At 46.1% G+C, this 18,516-nt stretch overlaps 1 protein-coding gene across 1 annotated transcript in view; it reads left to right on the top strand.

Moving 5' to 3' along the window:
- LOC117402295 (tyrosine-protein kinase Blk-like) overlaps positions 1–18,516 on the top strand; it is a 57,253-nt gene that overhangs the window by 20,670 nt on the left and 18,067 nt on the right. The window contains exons 2-7 of the mRNA XM_059024528.1: positions 6,175–6,277; positions 15,658–15,694; positions 16,855–16,948; positions 17,203–17,301; positions 17,662–17,765; positions 17,845–17,994. Coding sequence (XP_058880511.1) covers positions 6,176–6,277; positions 15,658–15,694; positions 16,855–16,948; positions 17,203–17,301; positions 17,662–17,765; positions 17,845–17,994 — 586 coding nt within the window. The 5' untranslated portion in view covers position 6,175. The remainder of the gene's footprint in view (positions 1–6,174; positions 6,278–15,657; positions 15,695–16,854; positions 16,949–17,202; positions 17,302–17,661; positions 17,766–17,844; positions 17,995–18,516) is intronic.

Here is an 18,516-nt window from a genome sequence, read left to right as displayed (position 1 = left end):
CACGGCAGCTTGCGCGGAGGCCTATCGGCAGCTTTGACATAAAGCTCAGCCAATCCCTACTGCCTGACGGCAATGTCCCATACCTTGATGGTTATTTTCTCTTTCAGGGAACCGGGGTTGCATCCGCAACCTATCGGTTTCACGTGTATTTAAATTGTATATTTGTATTTAGGCACGGGATTGCACATCACGCACGTGCATTTAAAATATAATATGCGAGCACGGGGTTGCACAGAATTAATTCACGTGCTGGGATTCAAGTGAATAATTAATTAGTAATTGAATCCCAGCACAACAGTATATATAGATGCACATTTTCATGCAGTCGTGGTTAGGTGTTCGGTGAGTGGAGAACGGGATTGGAGACGGAGGTAACTGTGTATCGTAAAAGTGAATAGTAGTGAAATCTGCTCACCGTGTTTGTTTGTCTGTGTAGTCCGTTTTGTTTGTCTTTTTATTTTGGCGTGTAGTGCCGTGTCCTGTGTTTTTGTTGTGTTTAAAACCTTTTATTTTCTGTTTATTAAATGCTGAGCGCGATCACGCGCCCAGCTTAGACCAAACCACATCTCTCTGTTTATTGTGTTCCTGTTTCTGGTCTGACGCCACCCACTCCGGCCGTCTTTGTGACAATTACTTAATGTTCAGTGATTTTAATAAAGCTTTTAATATACTACATATTCAATGTTTGTAAATGTACAAGTTCACAAGAATATTGATTTTATAACAGTTAAGACAAACCTTAGAGAAAAGCTTATGTTAATTTTACTAAACTGAAACATCTCCATGTTGGACAGTTTTAGTATAGCGCACATATCCTTAGACATTCAGTCTATGGATTTGCAGAGATCAGTTTTTATTTTAATCTTCCTACAATCAGTTTTAGGGTGCAGGGTTTAAACAAAATCTGTTTGAAGCCGAGAGCCACAGCAGTGGTTCTGGCTTACCAAATGGTCCTCTTGTTTAGGATGAAGATTTTCCTGACTTCTTTTATATTCTTATTTAAGCAAATATAAATTGTATTTTTAATATTACACAGACCAGGTCCCAAACACATTCATATGGTTCACATTAAAGGAGACCATACAGTACAAGTGTTTGCCTGTAAGTTTAGGATTTATTTATTTATAGTTATTTGTAGGGCCAGTGATTAACAAAACTGCCCAAACTGCCTTTCCAAATCCTTAACCCCACTTTAACTTTAAAAAAACAACCCAGATGAAACATCCATACATTATCTGCAACTGCTTAATCCTATAGAGGGTTGCGGTCAGCCGGAGCCTAACCTGGCAGACACAGGGTGCAAGGTGGGACTACACCCTGGACGGGACACCAGTTCATCGCAGGACAACTAAGGTGCAATTTAGAGAGGCCAATCCACCTAGCCAGCATGTCTTTGGACTGTGGGAGGAAACTGGAGTACCCAGAGGAAACCCATGCGAACACTGGGAGAACATGCCAACTCCACACAGACAGGCCCCTGAGGCTGGAATCAAACCCAGGACCCTGGAGCTGTGAACCACTGCGCCACCATGCCACCCCCAGATGAAACAGCTGTGTCTAATTTGCAGTTTTACATTATTCCAGTATTACACTATATCAATCTTAATTACCACTCACAGGGGATGCACCTCCCCAGTATCTGAAATCTAGTGCTAATGCCTATTGCATACATTCTGAACCTCTAAGTAATTGCGCTAATTGAATTTAAATTAATATTAAAGTAGTATGGGCATTTTATAAAACCAGTTCTATGCTGTGAATGCAGGTCATCAGAAGTAATTATCTTAAGTGACAGACATCTGATTGGCTGTATTATTGAAAACTGCATTGGTAACTGCTTGACTGATTATGGGGGGCCATGTTTATAAAGATGTAACTGTTATTTAAATAATGTTTTGACAGACCAAATAAATATTTGTTATGAGTAAAATGCATTTTGATAATTACAAAACTGCTATAGATACAGTATGCCAACATCTGTCTAGAGCAGCTTCATGAATATCAGAATGTATTTAATTCATAAAAAGAGAAGGGCAGAAAACCATTATTTAAATAAGTCATGAATTAGCTATTTGAATGCTGACCTACTTTACTACTGATACTTGTGGTGTTTTTTTTTTGGGGCAGGAGATAAGTATTTTACTTACCAATATGTTTTATATTTGTGTTTTAATTTCATAGGGGTGAGTAGTGAGCATTACTTATGAAGAACCACTTATGAAATATGGCGAAGGGATCCAAACAAACAAATATATATATACTTTTCAAGGTGTGCTGAGTTATTGTTTCAGTAACAATTTAGTTGATTGAAGTTGAAGCTGCAAAATCATAAATATCAGTTTGAATGCCAATGAATGAATGATTTCACATACAATTTATCAACTCATACAGTATCATACTTCATAACATATATGACAATCATACGCTCCTTACAGTAAAGGACATCTTTAAATATTGAGTGCATAAAATAATAATAATAACAGATGATTGGGGCGCTGGTGACCTTAATTTGGAAACCCGCTTAATCAAATGAGTCGCCTGGTTTATACGTACTGAAGGGTGATCCTGGAGGCTACTGGTGCCACAGCTAGTGCATTAAAAGAGCTGGAAATGCACACAAAAAACATTCACTTTGGCAATTGTGCTGATGAAGCAGGGTTTCTAAATATTTAATCAGAAGCATCATTGGGCAGTAATACACCTTCTACTTGTGTTTCATCCAAGTAAGTTATTTTTTGCATAACATTAGAACCTCTTATATAATTCTGATGAAAAAGTACTGTTTCAGTATTGAATTATTTCTCATGTGCTTTCTACTAAATAATTACAGAGAGAGAGAGAGAGAGAGAGGATATATATATATATATATATATATATATATATATATATATATATATATATAAAAAAAAGTTTGAGAAAAAGGAAAACTGCTGTGTACCAAAATGATCAATAAGAAAAACGAAAAAGAAAAGGATATTTCACGTACTTAAAAAGGTAGAATAATTGATTACAAATCAATTATCAGGACGTTTCGGACTACAAGTCCTTCATTGGCTGAATACAAAAAAACAGTGCTTTAAGAAGCTGATAAAAAAACAAACAAGTAGTATTTAAACAAAATTCCAGAATGTTATTGATGATGATGATGATGATGATGATGATGATGATGATGACCTCAGATTAGAATGTTCATTCAGCATTAGTTCCATAGCATTGAACCATCCCACAAATTGTGGTGTCTTCTATAGTGTGGTCATTTCTGTTAAAATGTCTGGCGACAGGAAAGGTAGAGGTGTTAATTCGTATACTTCTCAGATGTTCCACGAAGCGATCAGCCAAGCGTCGTTTTGTTTCACCAATATATAGCTTGTTACATTTGATGCAGCCAATGCAATATACTATTCCTTTACTAATGCAAGTAAAAGTATCATGGATAGTAAATGAGGATTTTGCTCCCTTAACTACTGTGTTGCTGTGAATGTATATACAAGTTGCACAACATGACCTATTGCATGGAAACTTACCCTTGGGTCGAATGTTACTGTGGACCAGATGCTCTCTTAGATTTTTGTCTCTTCTGTAAGACATTAGAGGAGGGTTATTGAAAATAGGAGCTGTAGAAGGATCATCTTGAAGAATGCTAAAATTTCTTTGTATGATGTGTTGTACTTTTTTGGTCACAGGATGATATGTAAGAACACGGGGAATACGATTGTTGGTATTCTGTGTTTTGGTTTTGTACAAGGCATCCTTTCTGTTTATTGTCAATACTCTTAACTGAGCTTCTCTAAGTATAGTGTCTGGAAAACCACAGTTTTTGAAAAATGCACACGTCATTTGTTTTATTCAAAAAATCACTATCATCACTGCAAATGCGTCTCAGTCTTAGTAATTGGGAGTATGGAATGGAGTTGTGAAGCTTTGGGATGTGAGGAGTCGTATCTTAGATATGAATGAGAGTCTGTTTGTAATATTGATGGTACAATTAGAAACCGTGATGGCAATGTCTAAGAAAGAAATTTGTTTAGAAATGTTCCATGTATACTTTAGAGCTGGATGAAACTGGTCAATAAAATGCATGAAATCCATTAAATCTTCATTAGTGTTATCGGAGATGCCAAATATGTCGTCAATGTATTTAAGATATAACATTGGTGTATGTCCCTTGTACTGTTGAAAAACTTTATTTTTGATCCATCCCATAAAAAGAGGGCCCCATTTTTGTTACCATGCTGACACCTCTAATTTGTTAATAAAAGTCTCCATTAAAGGAGAAACAATTCAAAGAAAGGGCGAGTTGGGCTAGTTGCAAAAGAATATCGGTTGCAGGTTCTTTTACTGTCCGTTTATCAAGGAAGTATTTTAGAGCTTGTAAACCGTCACTGTTGGGGATAACTGTGTAGAGGCTTTTGACATCCATTGAGAAGAAAGTTATATTTTCACTGTTACCATTTAAAGAAAAATGATCTATTATTTGCAAAAAATGGTTCGAGTCTTTAACGTATGAAGGTAGAGATTCCACAATGGGTCTGAAGACATCATCAAGAAACTTGGAAATTATTTCAGTGAAAACGGTTACAGCAAGGGTTTTCAACAATAAGATTAGACGCAGATTTTGGTAATGTTATTCTGGATGGCAGAATGGATAGTAGATGTGACTGTAGTTTGTAACAGTTGGGTAAGATCATTTGGGACTTTCATGTAGAAGTTAGTGTCAGAAAGTTGTTTAGATGCTTCTTCTATATATAGATCCTTTTTCCAAACTGCTACAGCTCCTCCTTTGTCAGCAGGTTTTATTATGATGTCATTACGTTTCTGTATGTTCTGTAAGGAGTGATATTCATCTGTTTAAACGATTAGTGATATTCATCAGTTTAAACGATTAGTGTGTTGTTGAAAATTAATTTGGCTTATTTCTCGTTCACATTTATCAATAAAAAAATCTAAGTCTTGAAAAGCTCCGGAGGCTGGTGTCCAAGTAGGGTGCTTTTGTTTGTATTTATGGAAAATATTTAAGGAATCAGAAGCTTTGTTGGAGGATTGTGAAGCACCTAATTCATTTGTATCTGTGTCTGCATGAAAATGGGCATGTAACCGCATGCGGCGAAAGAAATGCTGTGTGTCATTGATGACTGCAAATGTGTCAGTGGATTTCTTTATAGGTACAAATGTGAGACCTTTGGATAAAACAGAGTGTTCAGCAGTAGTAAGTGCCAAATTTTCTGGGATTGTAACAACAGTTGTATGTGGTCTTTGCTGTATTATATTTTGATAATTAATGGTAGTCTTTGATGTCGTATAGTCTTCCTTGAGCTTAATCCATTTTTTTGCTTTATTTATTTTCATGAAATCATAGATATCTGTATTTAAATTGTGAATAAGGTGACAAGCTTGGTAGTATAAATCATTATTATTTAACATATCTTTTAAGCTTGTCTTGGAAGTTATCATATCATGGTCAAGTTTTTGTATTTTATATTGATAATTTTTGATAGTATGCCTCATGATACTTTTACTACATTTAAATAAAGTAGATTGCACTTGCCTGCAATATCCTCTATGGTTGTTGCTTGGATGGAAATTCATTCTGAAGCCTTTAGGAATGAGGTTTACTTTTTTATATATAAGAAGGTTGTTCGCTGTTGATGTCAGTTATTGGTAATGAAAAAGATCTACTTATGAAGAACTACTGAAGCATGATAAGATCCTGTTGAGATGGATTGTGGTAAAGTGTTGCTTTCTGATACAAGCTGATGTTACTTACACCAAAGAGGAAATTATTCATATTACTTTCATTTTTAGCTTGTATTGTATCTGGCCAGCAGGCAGAACACCAAACTCATTGCACTATATGATCTGAGCCTGATTCAAACCAAGTGCCGGTGTACCGATTCAGAATTCAGTACTTCACGCAAGTGGAAAACTTTATTCTTCCGCTTCTCTGAAAAATGATATATTTCAATATACTGGGGATGGTTATTAATGATATCTTAAACTGCAAAACCAGCTTTGGAAACCTAGATTCTGTGAATTGGCTGGTCAAAAAGTGATACAATAACTTGTACCTGTAAATTATGACAAGTCATTCAGGATTTGGTAAAAAAAAATATATACTTGTTGATATATATATTTGTTGATGAACTAATGTGCCTTTTCTTTCTTTCTATTTGTAAGGATGGGTTGCACTGGCAGCAGTCAGCTGAAGGAGAAAGACAATCATCAGGATGGAGCAAACGGGTTGCCAGACAATACATACCCCCTCCGTGGTCCTCTAGCTGTAAGTTAAACAAATAAATAAGAGTGACCTGACCAGTCCTTACCTGGAAATAAAGCATGATTAAAAACAGCTTGTTGTTTTAATAGATATGAAACTTTTCTAGGAGTAACCACACACAAACACAAAAAAACAAACAAAACAAACCAAAAAAAATAGTCTAGTTCTTTACAGATATATCCTTGAATAGTGTCACACATATACTTGACACTTTCAAATTAATTGAAAAATAGATATGTGCCTTGTTACCAGTAAATATTTTAAGGACTTCATAATTTTCTTTCAAAGCTTTAAAAATCCTCTTTGAATGCTATACTGTATATCTAAGCTGTAAAAAACTGCATAGACATTGATTTTCAATGTGTACAGATAGTAATCCATAAAAGAGATTTTAGTCAACCTCTAAATCTTTTTCTTCTTTATAATAATAATAATAATAATAATAATAATAATAATAATAATAATAATAATAATAATAATAATAATCTAAATACTACTAATTATTATTATTATTATTATTATTATTATTACTACTACTACTACTACTACTACAGACCAGGGTCAGCGAACCAGGTTTAAGGCCTTTGTTGCCATTGGAGACTATAACGAGTGTCAAGTGCTCAAAGGAAGTTGCTACTGCAATCATCATCCTGGCTAAGCTGTCCATTGTCCCTATAAGGAGAGAGTACTGGGGTAACAAGATTGGCAAACCCCACACCGTACCTTGCAAGGTGACTGGTCGCTGCGGTTCAGTTCTGGTGTGTCTGATCCCTGCTCCCCTTGGTACTGGCATCGCATCTGCCACTGTACTAAAGAAATTGCTCATGATGGCTGATATTGATGATTGCTGCACTTCAGCTAGGGGCTGCACAGACACGCTGAGCAACTTTGCCAAGGCCACCTTTGATGCCATCTCCTAGACCTATAGCTACCTGACCCCTGATCTCTCGAAGGAGACTTTTTGCCAAGTCTCCATACCAAGAGTCGGCTAATCACTTGGCCAAGACCCACAAAGGATTTATGTACAGAAGACCCAGGAAGCTGTTCCACCAACCTCTTAAATGTGTTGGAGGAAAAAAGAAATACAAAAAAAATACTACTACTACTACTACTACTACTGTGAGGTCGCACTTTTCTGAGCTCCTCACTTCCCCCATTAAAAACTTTAAAAAACAGTTATTTCAACTTTTTATTTTTCAATTCTTTTTATAATTTAAGTTATCTAAAGTAGTAGTGCACCTTTTTAGTTAAAAATATTCTGGTGAAGTTGTTTTATTTTTATAAAAAACACTTATTTAGTTTTTCCTTTTCTCTCCCTGCACTTGTGCTATAAGCAAGTGCAGGAGAGATTTTTCATTCTTTGAATTTTCTTCCTTTTTTAAAACACTCTTTTATTAATTCATTAATTTTACCTTAAAGCTTTTATTTTTGTCTTTTTAAGAAAATTATTTTTATGTAAATAACTGTTTTAGTTTTTTAGTTAAAAATCGTTTTGTTTTAAAAATCCCCCATCTCTGCTGTGTGCAGAGTGGGGGAAGGGCAGGCAGGGAGCACAGGCCGTGTGCTCCTTTGTTTGCCCTTGGTTTAATTTTTGATTTTGATTCTCTTTTAAGTTTGAAACAATTATTTAGTTTTAAACTTTGATTTATTTGTGAATTTTTTCTTTTACCCCTGCACCTTTGGAGTGCAGGGGTTTGTGACCTGTGTTTATTTATTTTTAAAAATAAATAAATAAGCACGTTTGTTTGTTGGAAAAAAAAAAAAAAAAAAAAAAAAAAAAAAAAAAAAAAAAAAAAAAAAAAAACCTTTCTGTTTTTCATTGTTTTATTTTTTGTTTTAAAAATAAATAAATAAATAATTTTTCTTTGTTTGTTTTATTTTTAATTTTACTACTCCTGTACTATTGGAGTGCAGGGGTAGTTATTTTTCATTTTTTATTAAAAAAAAAAAAAAAAAAAAAAAAAAAAAAAAAAAAAAAAAATATATATATATTAATTTTGTTTTGATTTATTAAAAAAAAACACACAACTTTTCTGTTCTGTGCGCCCCTGCACTATTGGAGTGCAGGGGTGCGCAATTTGTACTTGTGTTTGTTTTGTTTTGAATTTTTGTTTGTTGTTTAGTAAATAAATAAATAAAAACTGCAAATAAAAAAAAAATTCGATAATGAGTGGGCAGACAGCACAGCCCACAAAACAATGGGCAAAGGTGGCTGCAGGGGAGGCTGCAGCGCCTTTCAAGAATATTACCAGGAGGCACGGGGTCAGGTGCCTCCTGAAGGACTCCCTCTCAATCGAGGGCTTTGTCAAGGCCATGGCCAAGGTGGTGGGGCCATCGGCCATCGTGGCGGCCTCCAAGATGTACGGCAAAGCCGTCTTCTTTCTAACATCGGAGGCCGCCGCGAACACAGCGATTGAGAGGGGTCTCGCGGTGGCGGGGATCTTCATCCCCGTCGAACCGCTCGCGGGCCTGGGCACAAGGGTCGTCCTTTCGAATGTGCCACCTTTTTTGAGGGACGACCTGCTCAGGCCCCACTTGCAAGCCCTGGGGGAGATTAAGACATCTATCCACCCCCTCCCCCTGGGCTGCAAAGACCAAGCCTTCCGCCACATCTTGTCCTTCCGCCGCCAGGTGACCATCCACCTGGCGGGGAGGGACACCGCGGAGGGCAGCTTTGTGGTCCCCTTCGAGGGGACCAATTATGTGATCTTTTATTCCTCGGAGGAGGTGCGGTGCTTTCACTGCAAGGAGCTGGGGCACCAGAAAAAGAGGTGCCCCAAGCTCCAGAAAAGCGCCAAGCCACCCGCGCAAGCACCGCACCCCTCCGAGTCCACCTCGCCCCCGGGGCCCTCCAAGAGGCCCGCAGAGAAGGGGGGCAAAAAAGTACCCGCCCCCCTCCCAGTAACATCCGGGGGGGGAAAGGGAGAAAGGGCCCCCGAGACGGCCGGACCCTCCGCGCCTCCCGAAAGCGCGCGGGGGGAGAAGGCCGCCGAGTGGACCTTGGTCGCCCGCCGGAAGAAGAAGGTGGCGGCCAGGTCCACCGGGGAGGCCAAGCGGGGGGAGACGAAGCCCGCCGCCGCACCATCTGGCGGTGGGTCAGGGGTAGTCCCAGAGAAAGGGGCTCCCTCGACGGCACCCCTCGCGAGGCAGGGCGGCAAAGCCGCCCGCAAAACCAAGCACCTCATCCCCGGGTACGAGGAGAGAAGCGCTGCCGGAGGCGGGCTCCCCGTCGCCGTGGCAGGGCAGGGGACAACCTCCGGCAGCCTCAGGGGGAAAAGGAAGGCGCAGGCGCGTCTTCCCACGTGTGCACGCAAGTGCACACGTCTCGGCCTCTTGCTGAGGGTCCCCGGGGGGGCGATAGAGGGCCCCCAAAAAAGAAAGAGACCGCCTCGGCGTCCCCCCTCTACCGGCGACGAGGGCTTCGGCCCTCGTGCTGCCACGGAGGGGGAGAAGGAACCACCCCCCGAGGCGGTCCGGGGCTCCGCAAAGGCAGCGGAGCCCATGGAAGAGGCCCCCGCCGAGAGGCCAAAGGGGAGGGAGGAACCCGCGAGGGCAAAAGAAGCCCTTCGGGTAGATCCCCTCCCCGTCACACCACAGACCTCGGAGGCCGGCCCCGACCCTACCATCGGGGGGCCGGCCGCAGCGGAGGTCGCCGAGGGGGCGCAGGAGGGGCCCCCGAAAGAACAGCTGCCTCGGGCACCGCCTTCTTCCGACGGCGACGCGGGTCCTGTACCCTGTGTTGCCGAGGAGGGGGCGGCGGAACCAGCTCCCGAGGCAGGCGTGGGCTCCACGGACAACGCGGAGCCCATGCAGGCGACCCCCGCCGAGGGGCCGGAGGGGGAGGAACAATTACCCCTCCCGGAACAAGAGTTGCCTCGGGCTCCCGAGGCAAGTGTGGGCTCCGCGGATAATGCGGAGCCCATGCAGGCGATCCCGGCCGAGGGGCCGGAGGGGGGGGTTGAACCACCCCAACCAGAACAAGAGCTGTCTCTGGCTCCCGCCTCCGTGGAGGAGGCGGATTCAGCTCCCGAGGCAAGCGTGGGCTCCGCAGACAACGCGGAGCCCATGCAAGCGACCCCCGCCGAGGGGTCGGAGGGGGGAGCTGAGCCCCCCCAAACACAACACGAGCTGCCTCAGAATTCCCTCTCCTGCGGCGACGGGGGTTTCGGCCCTCGTGCTGCCGCGGAGGGGGATGAGGAAACACCCCCTGAGGCAGCGGCGGGCTCTGCGGAGCCCGCGTTTACATTGGTCTCCGGAGCGCGGAAGGGAGGGGAAGAACCAGAGAGGGCAGAAGGTGGTGCCCTCGCGGTAGATCCCCTCCCCGAAGTGCAACGGGGCCAAGAAACCGGTCCCCGACCCAGCATCGAGGGACCGGTTCCAGTCACCGAGGGGGCGCGGGAGGAGCCCCTGAAACAACAACCGGTGACTGATGCGGAGGAAGGGGAAGGACCCGAAAGGGTGTATCCCCTTTCTCTAGGGGAGGGAGGGGAAGGACCCGAGAGGGTGGATCCCCTTCCTCCGAGGGCCAAGGACGGGCCTGAGACCGTGCCTCGGCCCTCGAAAGAGGGACTCAGATCGGGAACGAGACCATCCGGCTCGGCGGCGTACGCCGAGCGCCCGTCTGCGCCCCCTAAATCGAGGGTGCAGACGGTTCCCGTGAGGGTCCCTCCGCCGGACTCTCCTGCCGCGTCCCCTGGGGGGGGGGCGCGCGGAGAGACGGTGAAATTGAAAATAAAACGCAACGCACTCACTCACCAACGTGAGTGCGTTGTGCTTCTCCATCGCGAGGGGGGCGATGGAGAACCGGAGGAGAGGGAGGAGGACTCAGAGTCCACATGTAACGTGGGCTCGGAGAGTCTGTCCGCCCCTTCTCCGGACATCCCTGCGGCGGAGCTCCTGGATTTCTTGGAGGCCACCATCCACCGCAGGGACAAGGTCCAGCTGGCCCTGGACAAGTGGGGGGATTTCCAGAGGATCCTAAACTCTGTGAGATCCTTCCTCAGGGCCAGCCACGCCAGCAAAACTTCGGGCACGTACGTGCACATACGTGCCCGAAAGTTTCACGACCAGTTGGTGAACTTCGGGAGATCTCAGGATCTCCCGTGAGTGTCACCAACTACTCCTGACAGAGGACCATGTATCGCATCGGGACCGTGAACGTCAACGGATGCAAGGACCATTTCCGCAGGGCCCAGGTAATCTCCTTCCTGAAAAAAGGGGGTTACTCTGTGTGCTTCCTGCAGGAAACCCACTCCACCCCGCAGGCCGAGGCCAACTGGCTGCTGGAGTGGGGGGGGAGAGTGTCGTTCAGCCACCTCACCGAGTCATCTTGTGGGGTGGCGACGCTCTTCTCCGGGTCCTTTGTTCCCACGGTGCTCGATGTGGTCAACGTCGTGCCGGGCCGTCTGTTGCACCACCGGATCCGGGACGGGGACGCTACCGTTCACCTGGTGAACGCGTACGCTCCGTCCTCGGGTCCGGCGAGGGTCCAGTTTTTCCGCCGGATGTCGGCCCACCTGAACACCATCGGCGCCGACGAGCTCGTGGTCCTCGGGGGTGACTTCAACTGCACCCTCGAGGCCGCGGACCGGGTGGGGCGTGAGCCCTACCCGCTCTCGTCGGCCGCCCTGAGAGAGCTGATCGCTCGGCTCTCTCTGGTCGACATCTGGCGGTGGCAGCACCCGGACGCCTCGGCCTTCACCTTCACCAGGGTGAGGGAGGGGCGGGTGTCTCAGTCCCGGATTGACAGGTTCTACGTGTCGCGGAACCACGCTCATTGCGTTCGCGCCTCCGACATCAGGCCGGCGCCGTTCACGGACCACAACCTGGTGGCCGTGACGGTGGCCGTGGTGCCAGCTAGGCACTTCTCCGCCTACTGGCACTTCAACAACAGCCTGTTGGAGGACGAGCGCTTTGAGCGGTCTTTCCGGGACTTTTGGACGGTCTGGCACGGCAGGCGATCTCGCTTCCCCACCTGGCGTCAGTGGTGGGACGTGGGGAAGGCGCAGATCAAGGTCCTCTGTCAGGAGTACACGAGGGGCGCGAGCAGGCGGAGGGACTCGCGGATCGAGCAGCTGGAAAGGGAGCTGCTCGGTCTGGAGAGCCGCCTGGCTCGCGGGGACCAACTCGAGCAGAGCGCGTACGAGGAGAAGAAGTGCACCCTGCGGGACCTGCAGCTCCAGCGGTCCCGGGGGGCGTTTGTGCGCTCGCGCGTCCAGTTCCTCCGGGAGATGGACCGCGGCACACACTTCTTCTACGCGTTGGAGAAAAAGAAGGGAGACCGCAAGAACGTCACCTGCCTCCTGGCGGACGACGGCTCCCTTCTGACGGATCCGGAGAGCGTGAACGAGAGGGCCAGGGCCTTCTACTTGGCCCTCTTCTCTCCGGATCCCGTCGACTCCGACGCGTGCAGGGTTCTGTGGGATGGGCTTCCCACGGTCGGCGAGGGCGTCCGGGACGAGTTCGAGGGCCAGCTGACCCTGGCCGAGCTCTCCGACGCCCTCAGTCAGATGCCCTATAACAAATCGCCGGGCATCGACGGGCTGACCGTGGAGTTCTACAAGAAGTTTTGGGACTTGCTGGGGCCCGCCTTTGCGCGGGTCCTGGCGGAAGCCTACGAGACCGGGGAGATGCCCCTTTCGATGAGGCGGGCGGTCATCACGCTCCTGCCCAAGAAGGGGGATCTCCGCTGCCTGAAGAACTGGCGCCCGGTCTCGCTGCTATGCACGGACTACAAAATCGTGGCCAAGGCCGCCTCCCTGAGGCTCAAGTCCGTGCTGGCAGACGTGATCCACCCCGACCAGTCCTACACGGTCCCGAACCGGACGATTTTCGATAACATCTTTCTGGTTCGGGACCTCCTGCACTACTGCAGGAGGACTGGTCGGTCGGTCGCCTTCCTGTCGCTGGATCAGGAGAAGGCGTTCGACCGGGTGGATCACGAGTATCTCTTCGGAACCCTGCGAGCATTCGGATTCGGGCCGCGCTTTGTCGGCCTGTTCCGGATGCTGTACGCCTCTGCCGAGTGCCTTGTAAAGGTTAACTGGTCCCTGACCGCGCCCCTCGCGTTCAGGAGAGGAGTGCGTCAGGGCTGCCCTCTGTCCGGACAACTGTACGCGCTGTGCATCGAGCCCTTCCTCTGCCTCCTTCGCAGGAGGCTCACGGGGTTGGCGCTCGGCGCGCCGGACACGAGGGTGGTCCTGTCGGCCTACGCCGACGACGTGCTCCTGGTGGCCTCCGACCCGGTTGACCTGGAGAGGATGCGGAGCTGCCAGAGCGTCTACTCTGCCGCTTCCTCTGCCAGGATCAACTGGGACAAGTGCTCCGGGTTACTGGTGGGTCCCTGGCGGGTGGACTCCCTCCCTGTCGCGCTCCAGCAGTTCAAGTGGAGCGCGGACAGTTTCAAATATCTGGGAGTCCACCTGAGCCCCGCGGAGACCTCGGTCGCAGCCAACTGGGTGGAGTTGGAGGACAAGGTGGCTGCTCGGCTGAGGTCGTGGTCGGGTCTGCTGAGACTGCTTTCCTTCAGGGGACGGGCTTTAGTGATTAACCAACTGGTGGCGTCGATGCTTTGGCATCGACTCACCGTCCTGAGCCCGCCCCCTGAGTTTGTGTCCAGGGTCCAGAGGAAGCTGACGGACTTCTTCTGGGCCGGAAAGCACTGGGTCTCTGCGGCGGTTCTGAGCCTCCCTCTGGCCGAGGGAGGGCAAGGGTTGGTGTGCATCAAGAGCCAGGTGCACACCTTCCGCCTCCAGACGCTGCAGAGATTCCTCTACGCAGACCCGGCCCCGCAGTGGTGCACGCTGGCGTCGCTCTTGTTACGCCAGCTGCACGACCTGGGCTACGACCGGCAGCTGTTCTGGATCGACCTCCGGGGAATCCGTCTCCCCGAGCTGCCGGTCTTCTACCAGGACCTGCTCAGGACCCGGAGCATGTTTTCTGTCGGCCGAGACGCCGTTCCGACCGAGGGCGAGGGACTCCTGCTGGAGCCCCTGCTGCACAACCCCCACCTGGGTGCGCAGGCGTTGGAGTCCCCCTCGGTGCGGCGCGCGCTGATCTCGGCCAAGGTGACCAGAGTCTGGGATCTCCTGGATCGCGAGCGGTCCGAGTGGCTGACGCCCGAGTCGCTCGTCGCCAGGGCGGCTCGGGCGACCGTCAGGACGGCCGGCCGCGCGATCCGGGAGTGCAAAGCAGCGTTGCACCCAGACTCTGTCAGGTATCTCGAGGGAGTTCTCAGGACCGGGGAGCCATCTTCCATCCCCCCCCCTGCCCCCGGCTCTCCGGTCCTGCTGATCGAACCCAAGGCCCGAGCCCCCCCTCGGCCTCCCCTCGAGAACAACCTGAGCAGGATCTCGCAGTTCTCCTCGACGCCCCTCCGACCGGCGTCGAGGAGGACCCTGTACGCGATGACGCTCCACACCCTCCACTTCCTCGCCCTCGTCTCCCGCCGAGACACCGCTTGGCGGGAGACCCTCCGACCACCGGAGGGCGTCGGTCCCCAGTGGGAGGCCCTGTACTCCCCGCTGGTCTCCAGGGGAGCTGGGGACTTGGGGTGGAGGGTCCTGCACGGAGCGCTCGCGTCAGGAGAGATCCTGCGTCACTTTACCGACTCGGATGCCGCATGCCCTTTCTGCGGTCAGTCCGAGTCGGTAAGTCACATTTATTTTCTGTGCGCCAGGCTGCAGCCTTTCTTTTTGCTGCTAAAGAACCTCATGCTGCAGTTCTGGCTGCACTTCTCCCCAACCCTCCTCATATTCGGGCACCCTGTCCGTGGCTCCACCAGGAAAAGAGACCTCCTCGTGAATCTGCTCCTGGCTCTTGCTAAACTGGCAATTTACAAGACCAGGAAGCGTAAGATGATCGGGGAGGGTCTCTTTGACTGTGGGGCCATGTTCAGGGCCCTTCTCCGTTCAAGGGTTAAGTTAGAGCACGCCCACGCGGAGTCCGCTGGCAACATGGACACTTTTGTCGACCAGTGGGCTCTGGGGGGCGTGCTCTGTACCACCTCCCCTTTTGTTATAAAGATTTAATTTACAGTCCTTTTTTGACCGGTTTTTCTGTTTGTTAGTTATTGCCCAGTCTTGTTAGCACCCCTTTATAGAGGTGCTAAATTGAATTTTTTCTCCGGCCGCCTTTGGGCGTCCGGTGCACCGGCTGCCACTGGGCAGTCGGTGTAGTCCGCCCTCTGGGCAATAAATAGGACTACTACTACTACTACTACTACTACTGCTAAGTGAAATAAAAAACAGGTCCAGGTGCTTGTATAAAAACATGACTTGGCACTGACATCTAATTGCATTTGAGACTAAATCTAAATAAAGCTTTATGTCTATCAACCCTTGTGTGCATTACAGCCTTATATGATCTTGTACTGTATTTTACAGCTTCCAGTTGATCCAAGAATGCATCCTCCAGAACATGGTAAATTATGCACCTTCCTTGTCAATATATTAATAGACAGCAGATGTCATGCTATAGCAATATGTCTCTAAGAATTACAATATGTTGCTAAGAATTACATTTTAATAATGCTTTTCTTATAGAAATTTTGATAGTACCAAATAACAAGAAACTACGATAACTGTGTGTGATTATTTAATGCGGGTACTGTATAAAATGCCTAAACCATTAGTTGTCTATAGCAGCGTCATAATTCAAATTTGATTCTGAGAAGAGTTAGGGTATTTCTTGTGTACTTCTTAGATCAAATGCAAGGGCTGAGCTTGCTTCAAAGTTTTTATCAACAAAATGAATACATGATTCCTCTGTACTGATCTATTTCTTAGACTTTTAAAGCTTTTTATTTCAAATCATCATGAGTAACATGTTTTCAGAGAGGAAAAACAAACTCAATAAGAATTTAGAATAAAAAGTCTTTACAGTTGTGTGTCATATAGACACCTAGCAACCACCCATTATGGGATAAATGCCATTGGTGTAGCCTTAATTAGTATATTCTTAGGAGGTGAAACTTGAATATAGGGGTGCAGTGTTCTACTTAGTTTGCAGTATCTCATACAGTGTGTTCCTTAGCAAGTTATGTTATTTTAGTTTCGTAAAGCTCATTCTCCTATATGTTTATTTTAAAAAAGCATGATTGCTACAGACTAGACTTTCTATTTATAAGATTTGAGCATCACAAGCTTTGTGGTCATGCCCTTGCTGACCTATAGAATGTGCTGCTTGCCTTGATAAGAATCCTACTTTCACATGATTTTTATATTTATGTTTAGCTCGGGGCACAGCTTGCATATTCTTTCGACAGACTGGAGCCCTCTTATGTTTTGACCTAGTCCTATGCAGACCAGAGCAAACTAAGCCACACATGATTAAAACAAGTTGTAGTACAGTAGCAACAATGCGATTAACTCCTGGTTAATACATTGCCAATGAAAGATGCTCTTTCCATGTGAACTTCAATGAGAGAAGGGTGTAGCAGTAGAGATTGGCACGGTGATGTTTTTTTTTTTTAATTTTAGAAGACCCTTTGGAGATTTGAATTTGATCACAAGATCTTTTACATGTGCTTTGTTTTACATTACTATATTTGTACAAGTAAAAGGTTTGTTCTTTACTTCTAGGTGAGAAAATTGTTATTGCTCTGCACAATTATGAGCCAGTTAACGAACATGACCTGCAGTTCAAGAAAGGAGATAAACTTAAAATTTTACAAGAGTAAGTGACTCTTTATAAATTTACAGTATGCTGTCTTCACAACACATTTTTGTTAATGTTATACTGTAGTGTTTATTTTGGTAACACTTGTGTTTTTGTGAGTCTAAATTATAATCTAATATAATTAAATGTTCAGATGTGTTTAAAATATGTTCAGTGAGATTTATGTTTAATTCTTAAACATTTGGTGTAAGATCTAGGCGTTGACCCAGTCATGGGAGGCAATATTAAATGATGGTTGTTGTATTTTCCAGTAATGGGAACTGGTGGCTGGCAAAGTCCTTAGTATCTGGAAAGGAGGGATATATTCCAAGTACTTATACGGCACAACTGGATACCCTGGAGGGGGAAAGGCATGTACTGAATTTAATTTTTTTTCTGTTATTAGAAATTAACTATAGCTTTTACAGAATTGTAAATAAAATAATGTACCTGTACACTGTTTAAGATTTTGATGAATTGTGAAAGTAAGGAATTCTGTTTCTGTGTTTGAAAGTGTGGGTTAATTAAACAATACACCATAATGGACTGCATTACAGGTATTGTGAATAATACCATGCTTTATTTCATATGCCTTAATACCACATCACCCCAGCAGTGCATACATACACACTGGTAACCATTGCAGAGCATTATACAAACAAAGTCACTGATAAATTAAGTTATTTTTATTCTTACACAATTAAAATGTTTACAATCGTTTATAAATGCAGATGGTTCTTCAAGAATTTAAGCCGGAAGGAAACGGAACGGCTGCTCCTTGCCCCAGGGAACAAACCAGGAGCCTTTCTGATTAGAAAGAGTGAAACAACCAAAGGTGGGTCTCTCCCCAAGCTGAGTCTGCTTTGAAATAGTTTCAAACATGACGTCATATACTAATGCAGCTTTATTTCCAGGAGCCTTCTCCCTGTCAGTGAGGGATTCCACCGCATCAAACAGAGACGTGGTCAAACACTACCAGATCTGTTCTCTAGACAAAGGTGGCTATTACATCTCCCATAAGATTGACTTCCCTTCTCTAAAACAGCTGGTGCAGCATTACACAAGTAAGTATTTTTCTCACAAAGAAGTCCTGGCTGTTAAACTTAACAACAGAGATAGAGACAAGTATCTTCCCATGCTTCCACCTCCCCCTCCCCCCAAGAAAAAAAGGCTTCTTCTTCCTGTGATCTAGGTATACAGCACCATATAATGTTGGCCTGTTTCAATAAGCTTTTGCTATCCTTAACAACTTTTTATATATATACGTTTTTTTTGTAAACATTTGTCCAGTAAGTGACTGATGGGAGCCTCAGTCAGACTCTCAACTTGTGCTTCTGTCTCATTAAGAAGGGAACATGAACCGCCTTGCCCCCTCCCTGTCAGTCTTTAACATATCGCGTTTCCTGTGGTATCAGCAAAACTTTCCATCACATGGTACAATATGAACTCACTGCTGAGAACTTTTAATAAACCGCTATCTTCATAAAACAATGTTTCTTTAGCACTTTATTGAACTGAAGACACATCTTGCTCTTATTTGTATTATTACTTGTACTGTGATACTTGAAATGTATTTGCTTATGATT

The sequence above is a fragment of the Acipenser ruthenus genome, chromosome 5 (assembly GCF_902713425.1).
Source record: "Acipenser ruthenus chromosome 5, fAciRut3.2 maternal haplotype, whole genome shotgun sequence".
In the NCBI taxonomy this organism is placed as follows: domain Eukaryota; kingdom Metazoa; phylum Chordata; class Actinopteri; order Acipenseriformes; family Acipenseridae; genus Acipenser; species Acipenser ruthenus.
This window is presented reverse-complemented; position numbering and strand designations above follow the sequence as displayed.